Source organism: Temnothorax longispinosus, chromosome 7, assembly GCF_030848805.1.
Source record: "Temnothorax longispinosus isolate EJ_2023e chromosome 7, Tlon_JGU_v1, whole genome shotgun sequence".
NCBI lineage: Eukaryota > Metazoa > Arthropoda > Insecta > Hymenoptera > Formicidae > Temnothorax > Temnothorax longispinosus.
Window position 1 is genome coordinate 1850183 of NC_092364.1, and position 25632 is coordinate 1875814.

General features: G+C 42.7%; 1 protein-coding gene across 7 annotated transcripts; it reads right to left on the minus strand.

Moving 5' to 3' along the window:
• Positions 1-2891: 2891 nt before the first annotated feature.
• LOC139815871 (sex-lethal homolog) lies at positions 2892-24865 on the minus strand. 7 transcript variants are annotated; one of them, XM_071783108.1, is made up of 6 exons: positions 24192-24865; positions 16288-16672; positions 16033-16208; positions 15631-15744; positions 14754-14914; positions 2892-6585 (listed from the first exon to the last, which is right to left on the minus strand). In XM_071783108.1, the coding sequence occupies exons 2-6, from the start codon at positions 16498-16500 to the stop codon at positions 6239-6241; spliced, it is 1011 nt and encodes a 336-aa protein (XP_071639209.1). In that variant the 5' UTR covers positions 16501-16672; positions 24192-24865; the 3' UTR covers positions 2892-6238. The 7 variants fall into 7 exon arrangements, with proteins under 7 accessions (XP_071639209.1, XP_071639207.1, XP_071639210.1 ...); XM_071783106.1 differs by having other exon boundaries at positions 16288-16916; XM_071783109.1 differs by lacking the exon at positions 24192-24865 and adding an exon at positions 18283-18645.
• Positions 24866-25632: the final 767 nt, after the last annotated feature.

The window sequence follows — 25632 nt, forward strand, 5'->3', positions numbered from 1 at the left end:
GTGTCAAAATCACAAAAAATGAAAAATGAGCATAAAGTTCAGGCAGAATTTTGTCAAAATTATATACGAAAAGGGCCGCAAGAAAAATCACCTCTAACAATGAAACACTATTTATGGGCGTTTAGAATAGTGTCATTCTATTATGTTTTTGAAAGGGTGGTTTCCATATGTTCTAGTAAAATTTTTCTCTTCGAGAATAATGTAAGCTAGATTTTTAACGTGTAACGTTTCTGAACTACTGCAGGAATGTTTTCTTCAATGTAGGAGTGGTTTATAAGCGTAGTAATGGCCGTGTAAGTTTCTTACAATATACCTGCATGTTCTGGAGTATTTTTATCACATTTTTTGGATTTTTTATGAAAGATTTTTTAATAGGTGGAACGTGTGTCCCACTAGCCGTTAAAGGATTAAAAAAAAAAGCCCGCGTTTGTGTCATCGCCGGACTCGCGCGTTGATTCCGGCCGCGAGGAAAATAAACTGAAACGCGCGGATGATGAGTCATTGCAACAATGCGCTCCGGCCGTTTCCCCTCCTTCTCTCCGCGCTTCGAATGTATGACCTTATCGCTCTAATCAGAAATTATAATGACGAATTCGAAGAGCGCCGCGAAGAGAGCTTTGGCGTACGCGAAACGCGTTCCAGAAGCTCGATCCTAATTTTAATAAAGACCGCAATTAATTTCAATTCGCGTTCGATCGTTTTTTTTCTAGAATATTATTATTATCGCATTACTCCTTACAATTAGCGTCCGTCGTTATCTTTGCGCTTGAACGTGTTAATAAGTCACAATTCCGAGAAATAAAATGCGAAAGCTCTTTTTGTATATACACACTCGCGTCACATTTTTCCTCGAAGTAAAACCGATCGCGTAACAATTGAAATGTGTGAAGCGTATACAGCTGCGCGCGATAAAAGGTTCGCTTCTATCAACCATGGGAAGAGGTTTGCGGCCGGCTTATCTTGTATTCTTGCGTTATTCTTGCCTTTCTTGCAACGGAAATTCCACGGGAATTTAACACGGGAAGACGACGGATATATTTTTATAAGTTTCACAAAAACCACATATGACAATGGTCCTACCTACAAACTCTACCGGGCCTGAATCGCGTCTCGAAACACACATGGGACAGATGCGCGTGAAATTCCTCTAAAGTCTCGCCGATGTCTCCTGGGGAGAACTCCGGCTCGTTCAATGGGGTTCCCGACAACGGTTGGGAAGAGCCTACAAAAAAAGACGCTGGTGTAGGTCAAAGGTTGGATAATGAATCGGATGGATCCATGTTGCGACCGTTGAGAACCGATCGCAACATGGATGCGATGAGATATTCCGTCTCGATATCTCCCTGGAATAATTCTTCAGTTTGTCGAGTCTGATAATAAGCTTAACACACATTTTCAGCGTATAATGCTTCTTGCAAAAGGCAATAATTTTCATATTTAAAATATTCATGTGTATAATAAATAAGTACAATTAATCTAAATCTATATGTATATATTTTCAAAATTATTTTTAGAATTGTATTCAAAAAGGAAAAGAATATTTCTATATAGTACAGAGATTACGTGGATCTTCATTGTTTTGGAGATATGGATATCAAAGCATGCTTTGTCCCTCTTATCAAAATTACGCTTAAAAAAAAAAAAAGTTGAAGTATTGTAGAATTAATTCCTCTTTTTTAGGATCCTTTTCAGGCAGTAGCCTTTCCTAACGCGATTGAACGTTTAAAAAAATGTATTATTATTCTAAGGAATATGCGCATATTAAATTTATTTTAACGAGTATCGCGCAAAGGAAAGAATGCAGTCGCTCTTCAGGATAAACTCACGTATCTTGGTCTAACCGCCCCTTTCCTGTTTCCTTTTCACGAGTTTGCCAGCTAATCTCTAGGCCGCAGCATCCTGTGGGTGGAATCGTTTGCGTTATAAAGTTCCCCGGTCGAACTTGGAAGTCGTCAGTCTGGAAGCGCGCTTTTCACTCGCAACTCGTTCCTCCAAATATGTGCCTCCGCGAATTACGTTGTGACGGTATATTGAATAACGTTAGTCGAAACGCGCTCCGCAATAATGTATAACAGTGAAAAGCGTGAAGCCTAGCTTGAAGCGCGGGATATTCTTGACGAAAAGTAGACAAATTCCAGAACGTATTATTCGAGCTCTTGTGATAAATCTCAAGTTAAATCCGCGGAAAATGTAGAAATTTAAGATAATTATCTTGTGATTGAAATGTAATATTCAGTAAGTGTTAAGTAAATTAAGAAAATTGGTTAGCTTGAAAATTGTTTTTGGGACACGTGAAATGTATATTATATACGCTAAAAATATGTATCGCGTAATTGCTCATGTGATTTATGATTTCAACGTTTCGATAACATGTAAATAGAATAACGTATAAATATCTGTATAACAAATGTCAGTAAAAATCAGTTACGTTTACAGCGCGAAACAGTGTTGGCAGGGAAGATTATTGAACGATTACGTTGCGGCTCGTCATCGGGCACTTTGCTTCCTTTTTCTATGCAAGCTGCCTTTTGAAGGGCAACACTGTGATCGGTCGTACTCGTCGATGAAACTAAATGTGCATCATAGGAAATTTTGATCGCAGAAACATTTTTAAACATGCTACGCGTCAAGAGCATTCGACACAATCGGGGTCTTTCGTTTTTATTTTCTCTTGCAAAGCCATTTCCTTTTTCACTGAATTATTAATAAAAGATCTGTATTGTGTAACATCTGACGATATGTTGTTAATAAAATATTTTCCAGTAATCGTCTCGACACTCCCGCAATCTTCTCCTCAGAGAGACACGAACTTAAACTTAATCGCAATACCTTCAAAACAGGTCGTACTTCTACGGTAAGTTTCGTAAAGTATCGTTATAAGAGAACTCCTCTTCGCAGCGGACAGTAGTTTATTGAATTTTTTTTTTTTTTTGGTACACATCCATTGGTGCGACATCACAATTCATGTAAATGTGTTAATAATTATTCCTCGTCAATATTATTTCGATATTTATTACGATCTTTTCTTATGCACGAACTTATACATTTGGAAATGTGTATGTTGCTTCAAATTCGCAACGAATGTCGATTGTCGTGTCACTTACACGATTCAGCTGTTACTTGTTACGAATCCGTTTCAATTGTAAATCAAGTATATCGCCTTATATCGCCATTTAGTTCTCGTTAACGTAGTTGATTACTCTTAGCAATTACACAAATCTCGATGATTTACACATACATTGCAGAATGATAATTATATTAACGTGATAAATAAATTACACTACTTAGCCTGCAGATCGATATGTATAGTTATACATTGCCTATTTTTAATGACGATGATAAAATAATATAATAATAATAATAGAGACGTAATAATTATAATAATAATAATAATGTTCAGGTAACTTTAAAAACATTACTAAATCATATCTAATATAAAAGCAACAGTGTGATTTTATTAAACGATTTGCTTATGAGAATGGATGGTTGTCAAGTTAAGATTCTGCGCATTATTCTATAAAACGTAACGTTAACTTAATGCTTCATCAGCAGAGGGATTGGTTCTACCTTTATTTCTTTATTGCTTCAGATTTTATCTCCGTTGCACTTGGACGTAAAATAACGATCCTTTCCCCTTTCGCCTCTCTAAGATGACCGACTTTATCTCTCATTTACTCCTCTTTGTACAAATCACAGATTTCTTTATAGACAATTGGTGCGCTGTCCTTGGAACCTGCCGCACAGGTTCGGGGCAAGTACAGCTCCAGTTATTTCTCCTCCTCTTCTTCTTCTTTTATCTAAAAATATTGACGCGCGACTTCGACGTACTCGCTTAAAATCTGTCCCTTATAAAAAGTCAGTCTCATCGTCTACAAGGTCGCGACAGTGCCTTAGTCTCCCTATGAGGTCTATGTACACCACTGGCGGCGAGGATAACGATGGTGATCAATTTGTTCAAAATCGAACGCTTCTCGAGATTCACCGACGCTAAGTCTTCTAACGCTAATCAACAGACCTTAAGTACACGCGACGTACAAAATTTTGATATCGACTCATCCGCGTTATAAAAAAATATTAATAAAAATGATATTAATTAATTAAAAACTTGAGATACTTGCTTAACGATCAATTAACAAAAGTTAAACATATAGTTGCTAATGGTATTTATTCCAAGAAGTAGTTTACGGCTTTACATAAATATTTTCTTTCATGTGTTACGATGTGTCTCTTTCTCATTCACACTCTCTCTTTCTCTCTCTCTCTCGCTCTCTTCAGCAACACATTTACGGATGAAATCGGATGAAATTAAATACACCGTGCGACGTGTGCCGAAGGTGTGTCCACAGGACTGCGAAAGAATACGCGATCTCGTCCTAATACTGCTCTCAAATATTAAAATAAATTACATTCACCCTGTTCTCCTGCGCGGCACGTGCTTAAAATTCTCTTAATCTAAATTAACTACAGCACACGTTCGGATCACGTATTCTCGGCCTCGTGACGAACTAGAACGATTTGGAATTCGATCGTGGATCGTAACTATAAACGTGCCTTTTCGGAAGATCCAATACCTAAAATAAAAGCGGCCATGAACGAATACGAGAATAAAAAAACACAAAATAAAAAATCGCACTTTAAACGTAAATATTATATATTTTTTAAAATCATAATTTAATACAATAAGTATTAATTAGTAAAATAATACTTTCAAATTTTAATTTTGGTATCCCTTTTGTATGACAAACTCTTTCATTAATTCATTTGCAGATATTGGATTTTCCCGAAAGAACTTTTTGTCACGAGCATCCTATCTGATAAAAAAAAGGAAAGAAAAAAAAAACGAATATTCGTATTTCACAAATATATTACAAATTTTCGTTCGCCGCAGGATACCACCGATATCCAGCGCCGCGTCGAACGGAGAACATTTCCCCGTGTCCTAAGACTTCCCCCCCCAAATTCGACCTACGATAAAACTCTGTCTTATGATTAAATGTCTTGTAAAGTTTCAAGAATTAGAACTATAAAAAAAAAAAAATGAAATTTACAACACATAGAATTCTTATTCTTTTGCACAACGCAGCCCTTCTGCGTCCCCCAACCCCTCATGGCCGTGAGTTCACCGGTGAGGGAAATTGTTATTAAACTTTATATCGTATTGCATAATATAAGCCGAACACTGACGAACAAATGTTCGAGCGATCGTGAAGCAACGTTCGACGAATCAGAATGTCACGAGCTTATTAAAACAAATTGAATTTAATATTGCAAAACTGATTATAAGTGCGTGTCGCGTTTCATTTAGCTTTATTAGTGAATAATATCAGTGTGTAATTTACAATACACAATTTAAATTATCAATATCAACGTATGGTCGGAAAAACGAGGCTGCTATAATCATGCTTTAGCGTTAAACAACAATGTAAATTTTTCATGAGCTTCACGATCGCGCACGAGGTAAAAGGAACTGAAATAAAACCGGACAGACAAATCGGGATAGCAAGGATTTATTCGATAGCGATTCCGATCGTGGTTCAATTTTTCCTCGGTTATCCTGTTACGAACGTTCGGATAGTATCTGAAACGTTAGCAAGATTTCCGAACGATATCTTGTGAACGAATGGAAAATTGATTCCGATCGGAATAATTTTCGAATAGATCCAACGCGTCCAATAGATAAAAACTGAATAGATTAAGGATGCACGGCATCCTCGAGTTCAATAAAGTTACAACTATCCAGTTTTGCCGTAGCTATCGCGAAAATGCAAGATGATCCACGAGAAGGTCCACAAGCCCGATCTCAACATCAATATCGACAAAACTATTTTATTAATAGTAAAATATGCTCAGCATAATCTTTAAACGGTAAACAACATTCTCCAATAACATGCGTTAACAAACGATAAAACAGCCTTTCAAAGCGTAATACTCGTTATTTTTTCTTTCAATATTAATAAAATTCTTATTGACACTGATATCAACATCGAGCAATCTTCTCGTATGTCACCCTGTAAATGGGAAAGCCAGTTCTAATCCGGTTCTATTCGAACCTACCTCCCCAGTTCTCGGCTACGCTACGAGCGACCAAACTCGCGAGCTTTATTTCGAACGAGACGAGAAGAGGGCTTCAGCCAGCGACCAACGTCGCGGCGAATGTAAGCGTATTTCCGCCGTCACCGTCATCGTCATCGTTATCGTCATTGTCGTCGTCGTCGTCGTCGCCGTCACGTCGCGACGGTCACCAGAAGTGCGACTGCACGTAACCGCCACCGCCGCCTCCCATGCCGATCGGATTAAATCGATGCGGGTGTATCTTCTCCATCCGCATAGCACCCGGACCACCGCCGCCGCCGCCGCCACTGCCGCCGCCACCGCCTAGGAAGCCGCCACTGTGGGGTCCACCACCGCGCGGCCCAAAACCACCGGCTCGGCTCAACATGCCCGGACCGCTACCGCCGATGCCCATGCCCATCCCGGGTGGACCCCCGATGCTGCGAGCCCGTCCACCACCGCCGCCGCCGCCGCCGCCGCCGCCACCGCCGCCACCGCTGCTGATCCCGCTTCCTCCTGGAAAATTGAGAATGTCTGAGATGAAAGCGAGCAGTTACAAGCCGTTTCCGAAAAACGAGTCTCGATACCGACGCTCTTCCTTCATATCTTTTTTGCTAACGCGATTCGACATTTTTAACTGAAAGAAGTTCTACTCTTTACTATTTTTTAATTTAATAAATTTATATATCTTAATATACATTTGTTGTGATAAATAAATTTATTTGTGTTATCTAATTTATAGTGGTAGATTCGTAAACACAACAAGATTTGAAGTTTCTTTTCAATATCTGTTTTCCTTAAGTATTTTCTTGATATTATAAAAAAAAATAGCATATTTTTTCTTTCTGCTGCGCATTTCTGATACTTATGTATTTATGATCGACTTTCAATTTTTCGAGAGATGTTAGAGAGACGAAGGAGGAGCGTATTTTATTAGAGAAAGAGGGTGGCGCGAATGACTTAGACTTGGTATATGTCGGTTTCTAGTGTTTTAATCAAATTTAATGAGCGACCGCGGTGAGGAAACTCGCGATTGCGGCAACGAGAATAGGAAAGATATAAGATATCGATTAGAAAGATCTCCGGAGGATCGTTAACGACGCGTTTCTCTTCCTATTTTCATTCTTGAAACGTCAGTCCTCCGGAGGGTTTACTTTTTGTCCTGATGATTTTTCTTTCTCTCGCGAAGGAAACTTCGTCGTACACTTCAACTCTCCGATTGTCAAGATTATAAAAAACTCCACCCGAAATCGGGAGGGAGGAGGCGAAAAGAGACATTCGCGAGGCGCGCAATGCTTGCAGCTCTGATTTTCAACACTTAATTTTAATTAGCGTAATCCCCGCGGGAAACGAATTTGTACAAAAGTATCACAGAGAGCCCATTATTTTCTGTGTGTGTGCGTGGTGTGACATAGCTCATTTTTCTCTTTCGCAGAAATTGAATTCGCCGTGTGTCGTTGGATGCTTAAGGTCGATTTAACGTCGCGCGAGGGATACCATCGATTTTATACATCATCAGCACAAAAAGCGGCGGTCGGTACAATAATTTATACATTTAATTCTCAATACGTTTAAATACAAATATCCGTACGAGATACGAACATTGATCCGTAACTATATTGTGTCGTAGTTTTCCGTGTTTTCTATCTATTGTGTGTGTGTGTGCGTGTATACTTAATCGCTGTGTGTACGTGTGTCGCATTTTTGTAAACACTGATGTTAACGAGACACTAAACTCGCCTAACGACGATAACTTTTGCTAATTCAGAGATTTGCGTAGACTATATGTATATATATTATATATGTAATTTTATGTCATAACGAACAAGAGAAAAATACGACGAATGTATCATCGAAAATGTCGCGGGTGTTCTTAAACGAGGCCGAAAAAGCCGAATTTCTCCTCTCCAAAACTTTAGAGTGTTCCCCAAACTGCCGCACTTTTCCTCGGTCAGACATAATTTGCACAAAAAATGTCTAATTAATTAGAAATTAATTACAATGTTATTCGACACTAAATCAAAATAAAATTACTCATGTGTATAACTTTACAATTAACAAGATTATATATTTTACATTGTATTATAACAGGATTTTTAATAATAAATTTATTTAAGATTTTTAACGACTTAAAACGTACGATAAATTACAAAAATATTTAACATTAAAAATTTAAAAAGCTCTCAAGTCACAAGTTGGAATCAATAATTTTTTTTTTTACAAATTCGTTACTTTGTAGCCAAGAGAAATGCGACAATTTTGTAAACCTCCCGTGTATTGTTCGCTAACTTAGCCACAATCAATATCGTGCATCAACTAAGACGCTACGAAGAAGCTATTTGTCCAATGTGTCAGTTCGCTGTTATTTTTCGAACGTAATTATACTGGTGTATTGTACACGGCTGATACATCAAAATTAATTTATATCGGCATTAAAAATCAGATCGAAAGAGAGGAAGAGAAGCTTCGCTAATCCGCTTGTTTCGTCAGTATATTTTTTTTCTTTTTGCAATTCTCATTAGTATTTCCTTATCCTTATCACAGCCATCGTTAGCACTACTGGACTTCGGGATTAACCATTTCGCACATTCTTCGATCCGTTAAACCTTACAATTTACTACTTAACAGTTTAAAGTTATATCTAATTACAATCGCATCTTTCGATTATGACGCCAAGTCAAGTTCGCATTTCAGGTATCCAGTCGCAATTTTTGATGAAAGAAAGAACGGATTTCGATATTGTAATACAATATATCATAATTTTTGACGCCACGCTCGCAAATTAGGTACTATTTGATAAACTTTTACGTTTGATGATAAATAATTATCCGAAGATACGTTGGCGTTTAATACTAATTTTTTACATTTCGTCGAGATTTTTTAATTAAATAATACCTTCGCCGATTATCCACATTTTGTTACTCTCGACGTTTAATCTTCAACATAGATTGTCTGCGATTAGAGAAATGACGAAAGTTTCTCTCATGGCGCGTGGAAAGATGCCTTATATTAATCTGTCTACCTTACTGATGAAGTTTTCAACGTTTAATCGATCTTCTTATCATCTAGCAGCGATCGTGCTGTGCAACATATTGCGTATCGGTTCGTCGATCAATCGATCGTCGAAGATTGTTTAAATTATATATAAATCATTCTTCATGACAAGCATTAAAGACTTTCGATTAATTAAATGTTTCAAATATTTTAATAAATAAAAAGAGAGAGAAAAAGATAGCCAATTATACACGTTTCACACGAAGCTTCGACAAAGATGAAATAAACTGTGCAAGGAGATAAAACAAACTATAAAAGAAGAAAATAAAAAGAAAAGTATTACAACTATTATAATTACTAGAAAATTGACGGCGCGGCGGTGCATACATTGTCTTGTCGTTTTAGACCAGATCCCTGCGCAACACTCGGCATATAAAACTATATCCGCGAACGCGCATTGGCGTTTAAAAATGTAGTCCATCGGCTCGCAGCTCGCCGACGATCGATCGGTCAGTAAACCGAAGCGGGTCAAACGCCGGCGCATTCGCAATATTAAATTCCTAAAAGTTCCCTTACGCGAAGCAGCGTCTAAAGTATCTTACAGTTGAGCAAGGTGGATCGTGTCCTCGAACGCGTTACGCGATTGGGGTTTCAGTCCCTAACTGATGGCAACGTCATCAGCGACCTTGGGGCGTTCATATACATACTCCTCTTTATTGACTTCCTAATTAGCATGCTCGTCGGGTATACCTCAATCGAGATGTGTGTGACATTTTTATGCGGTTTTAACAATCTTCTCGAAGTCCTCCGAGAAAAAAGTTTTGCCATAATTATTATGTAATTAATTCTACGATTATTGTATATTAAGTGTATCCGCACGAACGCCAGTTAGGGACGAGAACGAATCTCCCTCTTGCAAAAACGCGATCTACGACAAGACAGAAGAAACTGGAACGCGATCAGACACGAGGAACAAACGATTTACTGCTGGTACAATAAAATTCGTAATATAAAGATTATAAAGCATCGAAGATGATTCGTACTTGAATTGCATCTCCGACGGAATCGACACCACAGTTCTAGGCAGTGTTTTCTAACTACTTTTGCAGTCATTAGTCAAATAGTTTAGCGCTGTTACGTATGGCACTGCAATAATATTAACACAAATTTTTATTTTACAAGTGTATAACGATCAAAGACTATATATCTGAAGACGATATTCTTATTTTTGTAAAGGTGTCTTATTTTACACGCGCGGTAAGGAGGCGCATTATCAGGAGGGGGATCTCGCGAAATCACGGATGTCCATTTACGATGAGAAAAATTACCCGTATTGTCGTTGCACCCCGAATGTAATCGCATTCTGTTTCCTTCTGTCGCACGCAACTGGGCAAGATGCGATAAAAATCCACGGAGGATGGACGATTGTCAGGGTCGAAGGACATACACGTTTACTTCTAGCTTTCAGGATCCACCTCTCTCCGGCACTCTCGCCGCCGGTTCGGTCGTTTAAAGCGTCGTTGAAGAGTTCAAAGGGAGACGAAAGAGTCTAACAGCGAGAATCGTTAAAGAGTCCGCGAGACGATGCAAGATTCTATTCTACAAAAATCGAGCGACCTCGTCTATCTCTCAATATTGTGTATCGTTAATTAGCTAATTTATTGATACCGCCAAATGTATTCGGTGGCGTAGCTCCTCGCGGTTCATCACAGGCCGATACGGACAAACGGAAGGCCATGTGCCCGTTGATATCCGTTTGCATCCGGTGGCTGATATATTGAGGCACCGAGAGCACGTGCTCAGAGTGCTATAAAAGTCGATTTAGCTACTTGTAACTCTTTAATGTTGATTTGAACATCTTTTCACGACGTTCTTCGTCTCGTCAGACTCTAATAAAAACTTCATCGCTCCGATCTTATATAGATCGGGGTTTCTCGGTTTCCAAGTTAATTTCGCGCTATTTCAAGTTAATTTTATAACAGGAAACAAGAATTCTTTGGGGAAAATTCTTTTAGGAACATTATGCAGCCAAATTAGTTTTCTTTTCTTAATAAATATATGTTCCTACGTCTTTGCTCTGTATTTAAAATACGTGTTTATTTTGAGACATAATATCCTGTAGCTAAATCGACGTATTATACTGCCTTACTCGTTTCGCTTTTACCATTCGAGACCGCCACCGAGAACATAGTCGGACGCATTCTTGAGAAAGCATGCGTACGTGATATTTTTTTCCTTGGCTATCGAATAAATTTTAGAAAGATATCGACCCCTACTAAGAGAAACGATGTTTATTGATTATTCATTTCATCTGCAAATTTTACTAAAGACCGTAGCGGCTGTTACGTAACTACAAGATCTGCCGCGTGTGTCCACTTTTTCGTACGTTGAGAATTAACACTATCTATGTAGCAGACAATTGAGAAGTTAAGTCTATTCTCGGATTTCATTATTCTCTAGATCGTTGAGATCAATCTCGCCGGATTGATTATATTCTCGTATGTATTACGCGCAACATTTTACGAAGGATCGCTGTATCTAGTCCAAAAAAGATATCTCAAAAGAAACACGCTATTGAAATCTAATTCAAATTGCGCATTAATTATATCGATCTTCGCAGTATACGATAACGTTTCTACCATGGTGTTCGGGACAACGAAAGTCGCAAAGACTTAAAAGTTACGAAACAGATTTATATATACACTGTAACTCTTAGACACGTCGAATAACTGCGACTAGTTTACGTTCGTTGAGCAAAAATCATATTGCGGTATTTGGTGTATAATGACCTTCGAATACATTGCTGCATGAGTTATATCAAGGACTCTTATAATTTTCTATTCAATAGAGTCACATCTCTCTTCAAAATTTCTTGCCATACAAGCGCCAAGGTTATTGGCTGAGATTAAATTTGAAAATTATTTTATAAAACTTTATAAACTAACGCTTCTCTCTAAAGTAAGTATAATTTTTAAGTTTATGTTAGTGCAAAATAAATCGAGTCTTTCCGACATTAAAGAAATTAGTCGCGTTATAGTTTACTCCACGTTCATTTTCTGCCTTGTATATAAATTTACATATCACACTTCCGTTGGAATACACACGATATTCTTCGGTACTTTCGCCAACGTCAACTTAAACGCTAAAATTGAGTCTCAATTAGAAAATTACCGTACGTTCTAATTGTATATAAACGAGACGCTACATAACGTAGAATTAATTTATACGATTAACAAACGATTCGGCGAGCGCAATTTATATGATTAACAAACAATTCGCTATCTAAAACCGTTCGAAAACCGCCGAGCGGAGAACGTTCCTCGCGCGATTACAAGTCACGTCTCGGTGGAACACATTGCGAGTATACGCGACTCGATTCCGTGAATAAAATTCGCGAAGCCTTTATTTGATTACAACTGCAAGGACGGCTGCGTACGCGTATATATATGTATATATATATATATAACATTCTCGGAACGTTCAACGGCACGACGGCGACAACAATAACAACAACGTTTCTCGCCCCTTTCAGTATAGGTAATGAGCATAGCGCTGATATTTATTCCTCGTCGGGTACAGACGCTCTCCTTCACGAGTCACGAGGCATGCATAGAAATGAAAACGTCATTGATTAGGTCTTTCATATAGGTGTTCCATTTTCGCGCGTTACAACGGCTCGATAAGGACACAGCATCATGCACTTGGATTCCTTACTAAAGCATATAAGATCGCAATCAATCACAGCCAAATTCGCTAAAGACGAAAATCCGCGTGTCTTTTCGCGAGCGAGCGAGCTTTCGTATCCTCTTGGTTTTACGAATTTAACGTTCAAACGGAGAACCAATTGGGAAATTAATCGGTAACTTAAAAACATCCGTCTCTTGAGAAACAAGCACTAATTAATTCCACTTTCCTTCACAACATAATAATCGAACGCTTGTGACAATACGTAATTTACAAATCGCCCTCGCTTTGGATTCGCTTAAAATTAAACAGGACTGGAATAGAATTACCAGTGGAAGACAGAACGTACACATGTTTGTGAAAACAAAATATATATTTCGGACACTATATATAGGAAATAATATATTATATATATATATGTTTAACAAAATTGTATCGTACAGAAACTTAAACAACGCCTTAGTCGCGCTAAAGCACAAACAGCATCAGCCATATGGAACATGATATTTAATATCGGCGAACGCGAAGCTACTGTGTGCTCGATATAACATTGTACATGGGCAACGGTAGTACTCTTAACAACAAAGTATCAAGCAAAAAACGAACAATAACAGCAGAGCTAGAAAAAAAAAAATAAACAGAAGATAGCGAATCGTAAGTAATCGGTCCAGCTAGCCAGCATCCAAACTGAAAGTTTCTATCAACGGCATTTTTCCCTCTTTTTCCTATTTTTTTTTTCCGTGCGGCAACGGGGTGTGTCTCCCGGTGTGTAAGGTGTTTATATACCGCATAAACGCCGCGTGTCACTGACTGACTGACTAGCCGTGTGTCTCGTGTACATAATAGTACCACGCGTACCTCTCGTCATCAGATCACACACAAGACTCTTCTATCACAAGCAGACAAGCACTACATTCTTGCCCGCTCGATCGTATATACGGCGAAGAGCCCTTTAAGCGGTTGTCTTTGTCTTTTTTTTCCATTTTCGCCCGAGAACCGCCCGAGCGAGGCAGAGTCTTTTCTCTCAATATCGAATCATGCGCACGACTTCGAAAAAGTAGAAATAAAAAAAGAAAACAAAGACGTATAAAGGAGTATAAAGAAACGCGGGAAACCGTGTCTCCAGTCATTCGGCTCTCGGAGAGATCTCTCTCCGCGTTTTAACGTGTGTGGTCGTGTTGTGTAACGTGTCAGAATATAAACACCCTTTCGGTTCTCTGTGTATACAAAAGGTGCTTAGTGCGTTAAGTCGTGGTGGTCTGATTTAGATGCAGCCATCTTATCTGATAAAATATTTTAACGTTAGATATCAGTATGACAAAAGGGCAAAAAAAAAAAAGAAAAAATATATATATAATGTATATATGAATAGCAACCTATATATGCTACAGAGTCAATCGTCTGTCTATGCTAATACGCACGCGGTAAAATTAAACAGTTTTATCCGAGACGGAGGAAAAATGCTGAATGTGCGAAGCGAGACATCTCGAAGCGCGACGATACGATAGTAACGTGTGTCGCGATAAGAAGCATTGCGCCATATAAAAATGATCTACACTAGCAAACTTGAGAAATATATCGAGATACGAGAAAAATCGAGTGTACGCTCGATCAAAAGAATCGTGTTCGGCATATCAGGCAAATATAATAATCTTTCGATCAAACGAAATAATTGTAATAAACATCGAGTTTCAACTAGTGCTCTCCTATATAGACTAGACATATTACAACAATCGTAATAAAGATGCAAATTATATAAATTATATAATGTATATATACATATATTAACCATATATTTCAGCTAATACATATATGTATATATATTTTCTTAGCGTAGAAGCCAAAAATGCAAGCCCCACTAGGCAGTGGTAACCCTATCTTTTGCTCGTTTGAGAGAGCTCTAAATTCCAATGTCCAAGAACAATGCGCGCATAAGAAACTCGCTTAATATATTGATTACCACTGCCAAGCTACGAGATAAAGTCTATTAATGCAGCGGTCTCGCAAGGTATAAAATTACTTACCGCGGCTTTGATTGTACCCCGCCTGCCAGCCTGCGTAATACGCCGCCTTTTGTTTTCCGTGTTCCTCCGCGATTTTTACGCTAAGCGGCTCTGATCCACCCTCCGGTATTGTACCGTGAAGTTGCGCGATAGCCTCCTGGGCTTCCTCCCTCTTATCGAATCTGTATCGGGACAAATTGAGGAAATTGAAATTTATCAGTATAAATCAAGTTTCAAAATCGTGGATGCGTTAAATATCTATTTATCAGAGATAATAACTTAAGTATGTAACGATACGCGCAAGACATTTTTACGCTCTTCAAAATATTCTGTAGGAGCGTTAATTTCTGCTATCTATTTTTGTTTCCTCTGCCTTTTTCTAAGCTTGACAAAATCGAAACGGGATAGCCAAGGGTCATTTTAGCGAGATTCTCAGCTGTTGGCATAGATTGCAACAGCTATTTCCAACACAGCCTGTTTCTCACACAATTCCGCTATCCCTAGTTTATTCACGTTTTGCAGTTATCTGGGCCAGACTAAAGGGAGCGTATCAGAATTGTGCAATTGAAACCAGGAGCTGTACAAAAATACTTTGGCAGGAAACTTTTCGCAAAGTAAATAACGCGCGCACAGATGTATGCAACGACCGTCGTTGTGTAACGATATAGTATGATTGCCGCGAGCAGCTGTTTTGAATTTGTTCCAATCTTTAATACCGGCGCGTTATTTATACTTGACGAAAATGTGCAAGTGTCATAAATTGATATTTGTTAAACCACCGAGGCTACCGTTTTTTGCCGTGCGTGTATAAGTACGGTACTCACGAACGCAAACTGCTCATCAATATTTAAAGGATAGAAAAATCGGAATTAACTATAGAAACTAATCGTTCGCTCACCTAACAAACGCTACCCCTCTCGGTAAACCGGTCAGTTTATCCCTCAATATATTCTTCTGCACAATATTGCCAAATTTACTGAAAAGTTCGTCGATCTGGCTTTCCGTTATATTTCTGTAAATATAAAAATGGTGTCTTTCAGTACAATACAATATTTTTCGTATTATCAGGATCAGCCAGGATAGCTTGGCGCTAGAGAAATCGTTTGCCAAGCAAAAGACCCGGGTTCGATTCCCAGTTCTTACCACCTCAAATATAAGGAATTATAAATGGAAGAATTATTCTACTGTGAACAAAAAAAATAACACTAAAATATAAATCTCAAGAAACGTGACTAAATAAATCGCGTAATCCTTGGATCCATCGGTAGACGAAAATCCAAGTAAGAACAAAAATAATTACCTCGGTAAATTCGTAACGTAAAGATTCGTTTCCTTAATTTCTTCTCCAGAAGGCCGAGCGAACGACACCTTCAGACGTTTATTTTGCACCTGAAGCCCGTTCAACGTGCTTATCGCCGTCGCCGCGTCCTCGGCTTTCGCGTAGTTCACAAAGCCAAAGCCGTAGCTGTAACCAGTCTGGAAAATGAGATGTAAAGTTAAAAATTTTACATAAAAGCCGACATATGAGATTTCATTTAGGAATTAGGCAGCTTGCCTTGTAGTCCTTCATGACCCGACAGGATTCGACCGGGCCAATCGTGACGAACAGGCTGTACAGCTCCTTCTCGTTCATGTTTTGCGGAAGGTAATTGATTATCAGATTCGTTCTCGGCTCGTCATTGCCCTTGATCTGCTGTTGCTGCTGCTGCTGTTGAAACTGGGACTGCGGCTGCTGCTGTTGCTGCTGCTGCTCTCGCTGGTCAGTCATTTTGCGGCACTGTTGCTGCTGCTGCAGATCACCTCCCGACGACGACGACGACGACGCCTGATTCGACGCGACGATCTGATTCTGCTGTTGCTGCTGACGTTGCTGCTGCTGCTGCGCGACCGAATCCACCACCAGCAGCTGTTGGTGTTGTGGTTGCTGTTGTATACTCCAACTGGTACCGCCCAGCGAAACGACCATCGACGGGAGGATCATCGGCAAATACAAAAAATATAAACAAATCCATTACTAGGTCTTCCCCGCACGGCAACGCCGCCACGCTCGTAGGCCAGCCTGCGCCCTCGTATGCTCTCATCTTTCTTTCTTTCTCTCTCTCTCTCTCCCTCTCTCGCTTTCTCTCTAAGCAAGTCTCAAAATAAATAGAAAATAAATGTGCAATATATGTATTGATGCCAGACCTGTGTGTGAGAAACAAACAAACAAAGGCAAGTAAGGACAAAAAACAGAATCAGATGGCGGGGCGAAAATCAAAGATGCAAAGTGGGCGGAGCGTAAGTAGTAATGAGTATCGCGCAAAACTCTCTTTGCGCGGGGGGGGGGGGGGCAACAAAATTAAACGCTACAGAAATATCGATCTGTATGTCGTGTCCCGTGAACTTTAGCGGAGATTTCCTCCCCTTTATACCTTTATATCGGCGTTTCCGGAATTATTTGTGTCGATGCAACTTTAACGCACCTACTTAACAATCTAATCCGCGGGGAGAAATCTGAGAAACGCGATCGGCGAAGGATCGAGAGTTCGCTTCGGGGAGTTGTTACGCGATTAATATCGCCGGCCGCCGCGCCGCGGTGAGAGTATCCGGTCGTGCAACGACACCGCGATCCGAGCGGTATCGAATTTCATTGAGTACCCCCTCCCCCTCCCCTTCCCCCCCGGGCGGGAATTCGCACGACGACGGGAGACAGGAGTCACGCGCGTTCGTTCATTCAGGTCTCGAGCGCCGAGAAACAGAACCGCGCGAGCGACGCGAAGAGAGAAAAGAAAATTTCCACGTACTCGCCTATGTTTACAAAGCGCCTTCCGAAGCGATTTTCCGCTTGTGATCGTCATCGTTGTTTCAACGACAATGACCGACGACGACGACACCGTTGCCGACGTCCCCCTTTCGTCGTCAACAAAAGCGAACGGGCAGAAACAATAAAAACAGAACGAGGACAGAGGGAAGGGAAGGACCGAAGGGCGTGGAGGCGAAGGGAAATGGAGGAAAGGGAGGGGGGATTTTCGAAGTTGGCGAGGAACGTAACCTTTTGGCCTTATTTTGAAGAGGCCCGGGAAAGAGCGCGAGCTGTCTGGCCCCGGCGGATTCGTGAATCGACCAAGCTGTCAGAGTGTGGAGGGAGGGAGGGAGAGGGGAACGGAGAGCGGAAGGGTACGAGAGAGAAGGAGATACGCATAGGCGTACCGAGGTGGGAGAAGGAAGCGGGACGCGGACAGCGGGACGGAGAGGGCAGGGAGGGCTGGTTTCACGTATATATATATTATATGTGTATATTATGTATGTGCGCGTGGGGATGTGTGTAACGTGTGATTTTTACGTGTCGTATACGTACCCGAGTGATCGCGGAACGGAGTAAAATCGGCGAGCAGAGCGCGCGGGCGTACGAACAACCACCGCCGCGCGCCGTTGCCGTGGGGACGCACTTCGCTCGCTCGTTTTCTCTCTCCCTCCCCCTCTATCTCTCTCTTTCGCTCTTTGTCTCGCGTCGCGTTAATGCGCCGTTAATGCGCACCGACGACCGGGGCAATTATGTAAGCGCGCGTACCGTCAGCATTGCGTCCGTCGTGTTACTAGCCGTGCAGCACAGCCCACACGACGCGACGTATACGATACGTAATCCGCCGCGAACGCGCTCGCTGCGCTTCGCTCCGCTCCGCTCCGCCGGACTCCAGCGGCGCCCGGGAACTCGGCTGGCCGCCGCGCGCTCGGCAGAACGCGCGACTTCCTCCGCGCGGCGGAGAGGAAGGAGTGAGTGAGAGAGAGAGAGAAAGGCGGGAGAAACGGGAGAGGGAAAGGGAGAAGGAAGGAGAGTGCAGCGCGCGCGCGCGGGAGCGGCAGCGAGAGGAGAGGATTGGCAGGCAGATGCAACACGACTGACACACCGCACGCGAGCGCACTGACTGGCTGCCAGTGAGCCCCAGCCCTGACCTGTCTCTCTTTCTCGCGCGACACCCTCTCGCGGCACGCCGCCCCACTACCCGACTGCGCTGTGCCCCCGGCCCCGCGCTCTGCTCCGCTGCGCCGCGTGACGGAACGCGGCGTGCGCGACGCGGCAGCGTAGCGCGGGCCCCCCCCGGCCCCCCCGCCTAAATAGCGAATTCGGTCACTCGCCTGCTTCCCGCACCGCGTGTGCCCGCCAACGCGGTACTTACATCCCGTATACGCGCAGGTTATTTAAAAACGTTAGCGTGCGAGCGCATCTTTGACTGATAAAACGTCGATAGATACCGGTACGTTTTTACCGGAGTCGCGCGGAACAGCCTATATAGGGTTTTATCGGTCAGAGTGCTCCTATCGCGCTCAGATGGATTGTCGTAATTGGCAACCAAGTTGGAAGCTAATGCTTAACGTATACAGCAACCCAGACGACACAGTGTCCAAAATCGGGGCATAGATGTCATTAAGATTAAAGATGTCATTAAGACGTCTTCAAGACGTCTTCATATCATAAGACATCTTGTGTCCCGCTTTTGTATATTGTGCTGTCTGGGAACCCTTCGGAGCACGAAGTAACGAAAGTTTGAACAAGCAAGCGAGAAAAGAAGGTGCCAAAAGATTTGTGTCAAAAAACTGGAACCCCCCAGTGGGAGACACGGTGATAAGATTGAACTCATCTCAAACCTTTTAACCCTTCGTAGTCACACATGGGTCAATTTGACCCATCTTCATTTGGATCTAAATATCATCTAAATGCCTAGCTTAAATTGGGGCTTGGTCCGTCATCTATAAGAGTTTGAAGTACCTATCCTCTATAGGTAGAGACCGTTAATCATGTACTCGTTCACGATTTTTTTTCAACATGTTGCCATTTGATTTCTCACAAAACCGCGGTTGTTTTATATTCTAGAATGTTCAAGGTATGTTCCAGAATTATTTGAACCCGATCGGACTGATACCATTAAAATGGCAACCATTAAAAATCGACTGGGTCAATACGACCCAGTGTGACTACCGCGGGAGGATTCTAGAGAAGTGTGACTACGAAGGGTTAAAAAAAGAAAAGAACCAAGTAGCGAACAGGCGTTTGCTGAAATCTCCTCATGTTTATACTATCTCAGGTTCGAGCGAACTCCTCTCAACTTTTCTCCTCGCCTTTGTTTTTAATACCTCGAGAGGCGAACGTGCCGCGATAAGTGAACATGAGTTGAAAACGTCGGGAGAAAAGTGCGAACGTCCGATTAGGGCGATTAGATTACGTAAGAAATATCGATTACAACTTCGGACGTCTCGAACTTTGGCGACAGACGATCTCGAGCTTTATCTGTCGGCTCATGCGATAATATTGTTTCCCGGTTTCTAAATTATTTCCCGGTCGTTTCCGTAATACACATTCAATCCGGGGATCGATTACGTATCTTCAAACGAGGTGAAAATTACAGTTTTCACAGATTTACTGGGATTTCGGTAAATAAAATCGTAGATACTCTAGTGAACTTCCTCACGTTTGTGATTTTCACCTCGTTTCAAGATACATAATAGTGGAAGTGTATGCACTCTTCCCCTGAAGTATATGCACTCCCCAACTCCCCAGCTTTCTTCGCTGGCTGGCACGCAAATATTTCAGCGACTCGCCAAATTACTTTCAAGATGATAAAAAAGAAGAAACGATTTTTCTCAGGAGGGGCACATCGCGAGGCGAAACGCGCCTCGGTCATAACGCATCTCGATGATGAAATACAATCGGGGGGGCGTCGAGGGGGGGTTCTGGCGCGTTTCCCCCGATTCTCGAATCGTCTGCCAATTTATCGTCCCCGGATAATCTCGCGAAATTAGGTCGGGCCTTTAAATGACCGTTTTACATCGCATCTGGAACGGGCGCGTTGCATTTACGACGACGGGCATCTGCGAACTCGCAGAAATATAACCCATTCTTTCCTTCGGGGGGAGGGGGGGAATAGTGAGACACGCGACACCGCAACGCTTTTCGCAGGGCACTATCGCACGTGTCCGGTGCAAGTTCTCGGGCGAGGATCGATCGCTTCGCGTTAAGGGGGCGGGAGAAAGGGGGGCGACGATTAAGGTCGCGAAACACGAAAGGCACGTTGATCGCGAGTAGGATCGACCTGATCGACGATAAAACGCTAATCGCTCGCGCACGTGACCGCTCGCGCGCGTGGAGCGGCGTTTCACAAAAATCCGCGCCGAGAATACTCGGTTTCCCGGAGCGCGTTCTTTGTCGCCCGTTGAGAGAGATATAGACGGTTGTCACAGAAATAAGTATATAAGTACGTCACCTCGCTGCGAGAGACGCCGCGTGAAATTGCGACTCGCGGTCGATAATTTTCGACGAGGTGTCGACGAACTCGGCCTTTTAAATGATTAATTAGACGCGCACGGGAATAGATATCGCGCAACTTTCGGGAATGAAAAGGTACATGCTCGGGGCCACAAACCGCGACTCGATGAATCTTATCCTCGCTGTAATAACCGGAGCAGAATCTCGCGACTGAATCTCTTCCGACGTTCGTTTTAATGCAATTTGTCCTCGAAATTTATTTCGTTTCCTCTTTCAGGTATCTTTTCCCGAGCTCGCCTCGTCATTCCAACCTCACGTTAAATACCGCAAAAAAAGACCCGAGGTCGTCGAACCTTTCTCGCTTCCGGAAAAAAAGAGAGTCTACCGAAGATGTACCTCAAAGCGGCCTCCCAGGAGGGGGCGGCGAACATCGCAGATTCGCGACGCTGCCTCGTCGTCGTCGTCCGGCGAGCTCTCGAGGAAGACGCGAAGGATGCCGCGATTCTCTCCTTGTCACAAACCGATCTCGCAGGACGGAGGGGCCGCACCGCCCCGGCAGCGACAGTCGTTTCTCCTCCGCCTCGCGTATTTTGTTTCAGGCCGCAAGGTCGCTTCGCACGCTCGCGTTTTAATATATGCGCTAGAGGCTAGAGGCTGAGACCTCTTTTGTCGACAGGGTCACGTTAACATCTTTGCAACAACCGGCGAGGGGGAGAAGTCGGAAAAGTTTTATCTTTGAGAAAATCATATAAAAATAAAATATCTTCATCTTCAAAAATTCTTTATAAATTATTTTATATTATAAAAATTACGCAATCTTACGACTGACCGCGTCTTCATTAATTAATCTAATATCGTGTGACATTTTCTCTTCGACCTTACGTTCATTTATAAATGCCCATAGCCGCCGTTGGACGCAGCTCGGCGAGTCACGACACACGAATAATTCACACGATGCGCACGGCACACGAGCGTGCGTAATTTCACGCGTTCGGGGGCATGTTCGGCGTCGGGAGTGTAAAGTGTAAACGCGCGTTTTCTTAAAAATATATCGAATTACCTTCGCGAAAAAGATGCGCGCGATCGCGACGTCTTCCGTTCATTATTACGCGCCTGTCTTTATCCGACGGCGTGCATATAGGTGTAGGCCGGTGAAATACCGCGCGACCGGAAAATGCGGATGACGAGAGCGCGAGAGTCACGTCACACGCAGCGGTGCACGTTCGCGGTTGCCACGAGCGACGACGGTGATGACGATAACGCCTCGTCGACGACGGCAAAACGCGGAGTTCCGCCGAACGGAAATTGGATTCTCTCCTCGGCTACGAGCCTCGGAGCGCGACACGGTTCGAATTTCTCATTGCTCGGGAATGACGTTTGCGATCGTCACGCGCGCGCGCTCGCGCGAGATAAATAAAACCGCGCGCGAACGAACGTACGTAGCCGCGTTCGGCGACGTGATCCGCCGGCCGCGAATATGGACCAAAGTAAACAAGAGGCTCTACGGGATGAAAGCCTAATAAGTGCCCATCTACGATAGGTGTTTTAAGCCCTAAGCCTTATGTTCTAAACTGTGACATATTTCCTTGAGTGTTCCTCGCGCTGCTCTTAAGCCCGAAGCGAGTTGGCCAATTCCTATCTTTAAAAGCTTAGGGCTTGAGGCTTAGAACCTATGTAATTTCTCTCTAAAACAAAGACTAGGACTTAAAGCACCTATTGTAGATGGGCACTTATTAAGGTTTCGCGGGACACGTGCGACGGGGGGTTTCGCGGGCCCGAACGTGCGAACGGCGCGTCACGATCGTTTACTCGTAAACCTCGCGTTCGTGAGACGACGTGCGATTTATGTAATGCGATTTAAAAATAGACGTAAGTCCTCCGCGACTACGACGATCGCGAGTCGATCCTCCCGCGCCGCGGAAACGAAAGGAGCGGTTCCTCTCGCGAGATCACGCTGACGATATGCTATGTAATTAATCATCGACTGACGCTCCGCGCGTCGTAAGAAAAAATTCCAAGATACTTATCTCGTCGACGTAACGTTGCGCGAGATCAGGTGGTTCGTTTTTTTTTTTCATTACGCCGGTATACGCGAGAAGCGCAATCGCATCCTCCGGCGGCGTTCATTTCGGTCGACAAGGTTTTAAGGTAGTTCTCAGATCCTTGTACTAGAGAAAATCGATTTCTACAGATTTTCTTGAAACTGTGAATATATGTTTTAATTTAGGTGTGCTTTATGCGTGGTATGAACTTCAGTATCTCTTGCGGTATAAAAAATCAAGATACTGAGCCTCAAAGTTTCAACTTTTACTAAATTTTGGTAAAAATTGAAACTTTGGAGGCTCAGTGTCTCGATTTTTATACCGCAAGAGGTACTGAAGTTTATACCACGCATAAAGCGCACCTAAGTTAACGTATATTCACAGTTTCAAGAAAATCTATAAAAAATCGATTTACTCTAGTACAAGGACAGGAGAACTACCTTAATGCAAAAAACTTGACGTTGCTGGATCAAGCACGGCCGAAATAAATAAATGAATATGATAAGTACAGTGGCGTAGCCAGGGGAAGATTGGGGGGATAAATCCCTCCCCGAAATTTTGGAACCAAGTACGAAAACGAAAGGTTGAAAGCGGAGAGAGACATGAAAGAGAAATAAGAAAGAGAAATCTTACTACGTTTTCACTGAAAAAAGACGCAACTTCTTATTTCATTCACACATACAGTGTTCTAAATAATGTACAGTCATCTAAATACAAAGCAAATATTCTGCATATATTATGAGCAGGGATTTTTTGCCTGTTACTATATTGTCTTTGAAAAGTCATTCTAAGCGTCTTTAAGAGATTTACAACATAATTCGAGAAAGAAATTCTTTTTTTTTTTTTTTTCAATTTTATTTCGAAAGTTCACTAGTTACCACCTTCAGTACATATAATACGTGCTGATATTAATTTAAATCTTTTCAAATATATCTCCCCCCGAAATCAAAATCTTGGCTACGCCCCTGAATAAGTATACACGATACGCGCGTCGTGTTTACTCTCGATGAAACATGAAACTACCGTGTGAAGTTTTCTCGTCAAAATATCGGCCGTTTCGCGACCCAATTGCGCCCAACGTCACGTCGATAGATCGAGCGACGGCGAGCAAGATCCGCCAGCGGGGGGGGGGAAGGGGGGAGGAAGAGGGAAACGAACCCGGTCTCGGACACTTACCCGCCTTTGGGACTTCACGTGCTGCTCTGCGCGCCAATTCCGGGCGCACTCGTGTGCCTCGATCCGTCGTGGCGCATAGTATCGACTGCCCCGCACTTGCCGCAGCGAGAACGATCCCGGTCGGTTTTCACGACGTCGCCCCTCGACCGCCACTGCGGCGCATTCCACGGCGCCGGGATACGCGCACACACGCACACGGACAAAACACACACAACGCGTGCGCGCGCGCGCGCGCCAACGCGACCAACGCGTTCACCAACCCGATCGCCGCCGCGCGATATGCGACGGTTAAACGCCGACGCCGGGAGTCGTTTTGGCTGAGAAAATTCGCCGAGATTGTCTCACGGGCGTCGGTACCTCCGGTCGCGACCGCGCTATTGAAGGAAAAAAAAACAAGGGTTACGACTAGAGACGTGAAGTTGCGGCGGATCGGATAATTAGGTTATCTCTCGCGTTCGCGACTTCGCGAAACGCTTGCGAGCGCGGCTCGGCTGATGCGTAGGAGCGGACAATATCGGTAACCGAGTCACGATCGAGAACCTCTCTCTCAACTCACTTTTTGCGTCCCTTCGTGATCGCGCGAACGAGCGGGACGCACGGGCGCGTGTTAATCCTGACGAGGCGTGACGGAGCAACGCCGTTGTTCGCGCTGCGGATTATGGATTGTGCACTGCAATCGGCCGCCATGATGTCGCGAAGGTTGGGATTAATTCAAGGACGTATCGTTAGGGAGGGGTCCCCCGGGTTGATTCGACGAAGGTATTAGTAGTAAACTAGTTGATACGACGGCGTCGCCTCTTCTTCATAAAAATTCATTATTATTGTGCCAATAAATATAAATTAGATATGTCGTAGCTTGAGAGCAGGGCTACATGTCGAGGCCGTGTATCGGAGCTGCCTTATCTTTTGTCATTGGAGCAATGGTTCTTGAGAACCATTCGCCGTGTCAGAAATATATATGTACACATTATATAAATACATATATCGAATAAAACGCAACCGAGGATATTTTACGACCATCCTGGAAATAATAGAAATAAATAGACGAAGTATAATAGCCGAGATTTAACATTAGTTTAAAAAAAAAAAAAAAAACCGTTCGCTCATGTCTTCTGATTTTTGACAATGAGAGAAGACCCATCTCTATCCATTCTCAAACGAGAGATCGTCACAATCCAACATGATCGTGAAATATCCTCAGTTCACGACGTAACGAACTTAAAATACAATTTTCGAATATCGTAAAAATCTGCCCAAGAGATTGCTTCTTGGTGCGTCGCTCGTATAAAAAAAAAAAGAACCTTAGTTCGATACATATTTTTGATATTTTGCGCGAACAGCTTCGGGATTTTTAGTTGCCGCTTCTAGCGTTTCGTTTTTGCGGTCGAGTACAAAGCATTGGCCCTGCCATACATGTATATTGCATACGTTATTGCATGTA

Bases quoted from the DNA above. Each gene is read 5' to 3' on its own strand.
- LOC139815871 (XM_071783106.1), bottom strand. From the start codon at position 16,713: ATGATCCTCCCGTCGATGGTCGTTTCGCTGGGCGGTACCAGTTGGAGT. The intron at 16,209-16,287 runs GCAAGCTGCCTA...CTCATTTTCCAG, and splicing joins GGGTCATGAAGGACTACAAG to ACTGGTTACAGCTACGGCTT. The intron at 15,745-16,032 runs GTAATTATTTTT...TTATATTTACAG, and splicing joins TACGTTACGAATTTACCGAG to AAATATAACGGAAAGCCAGA.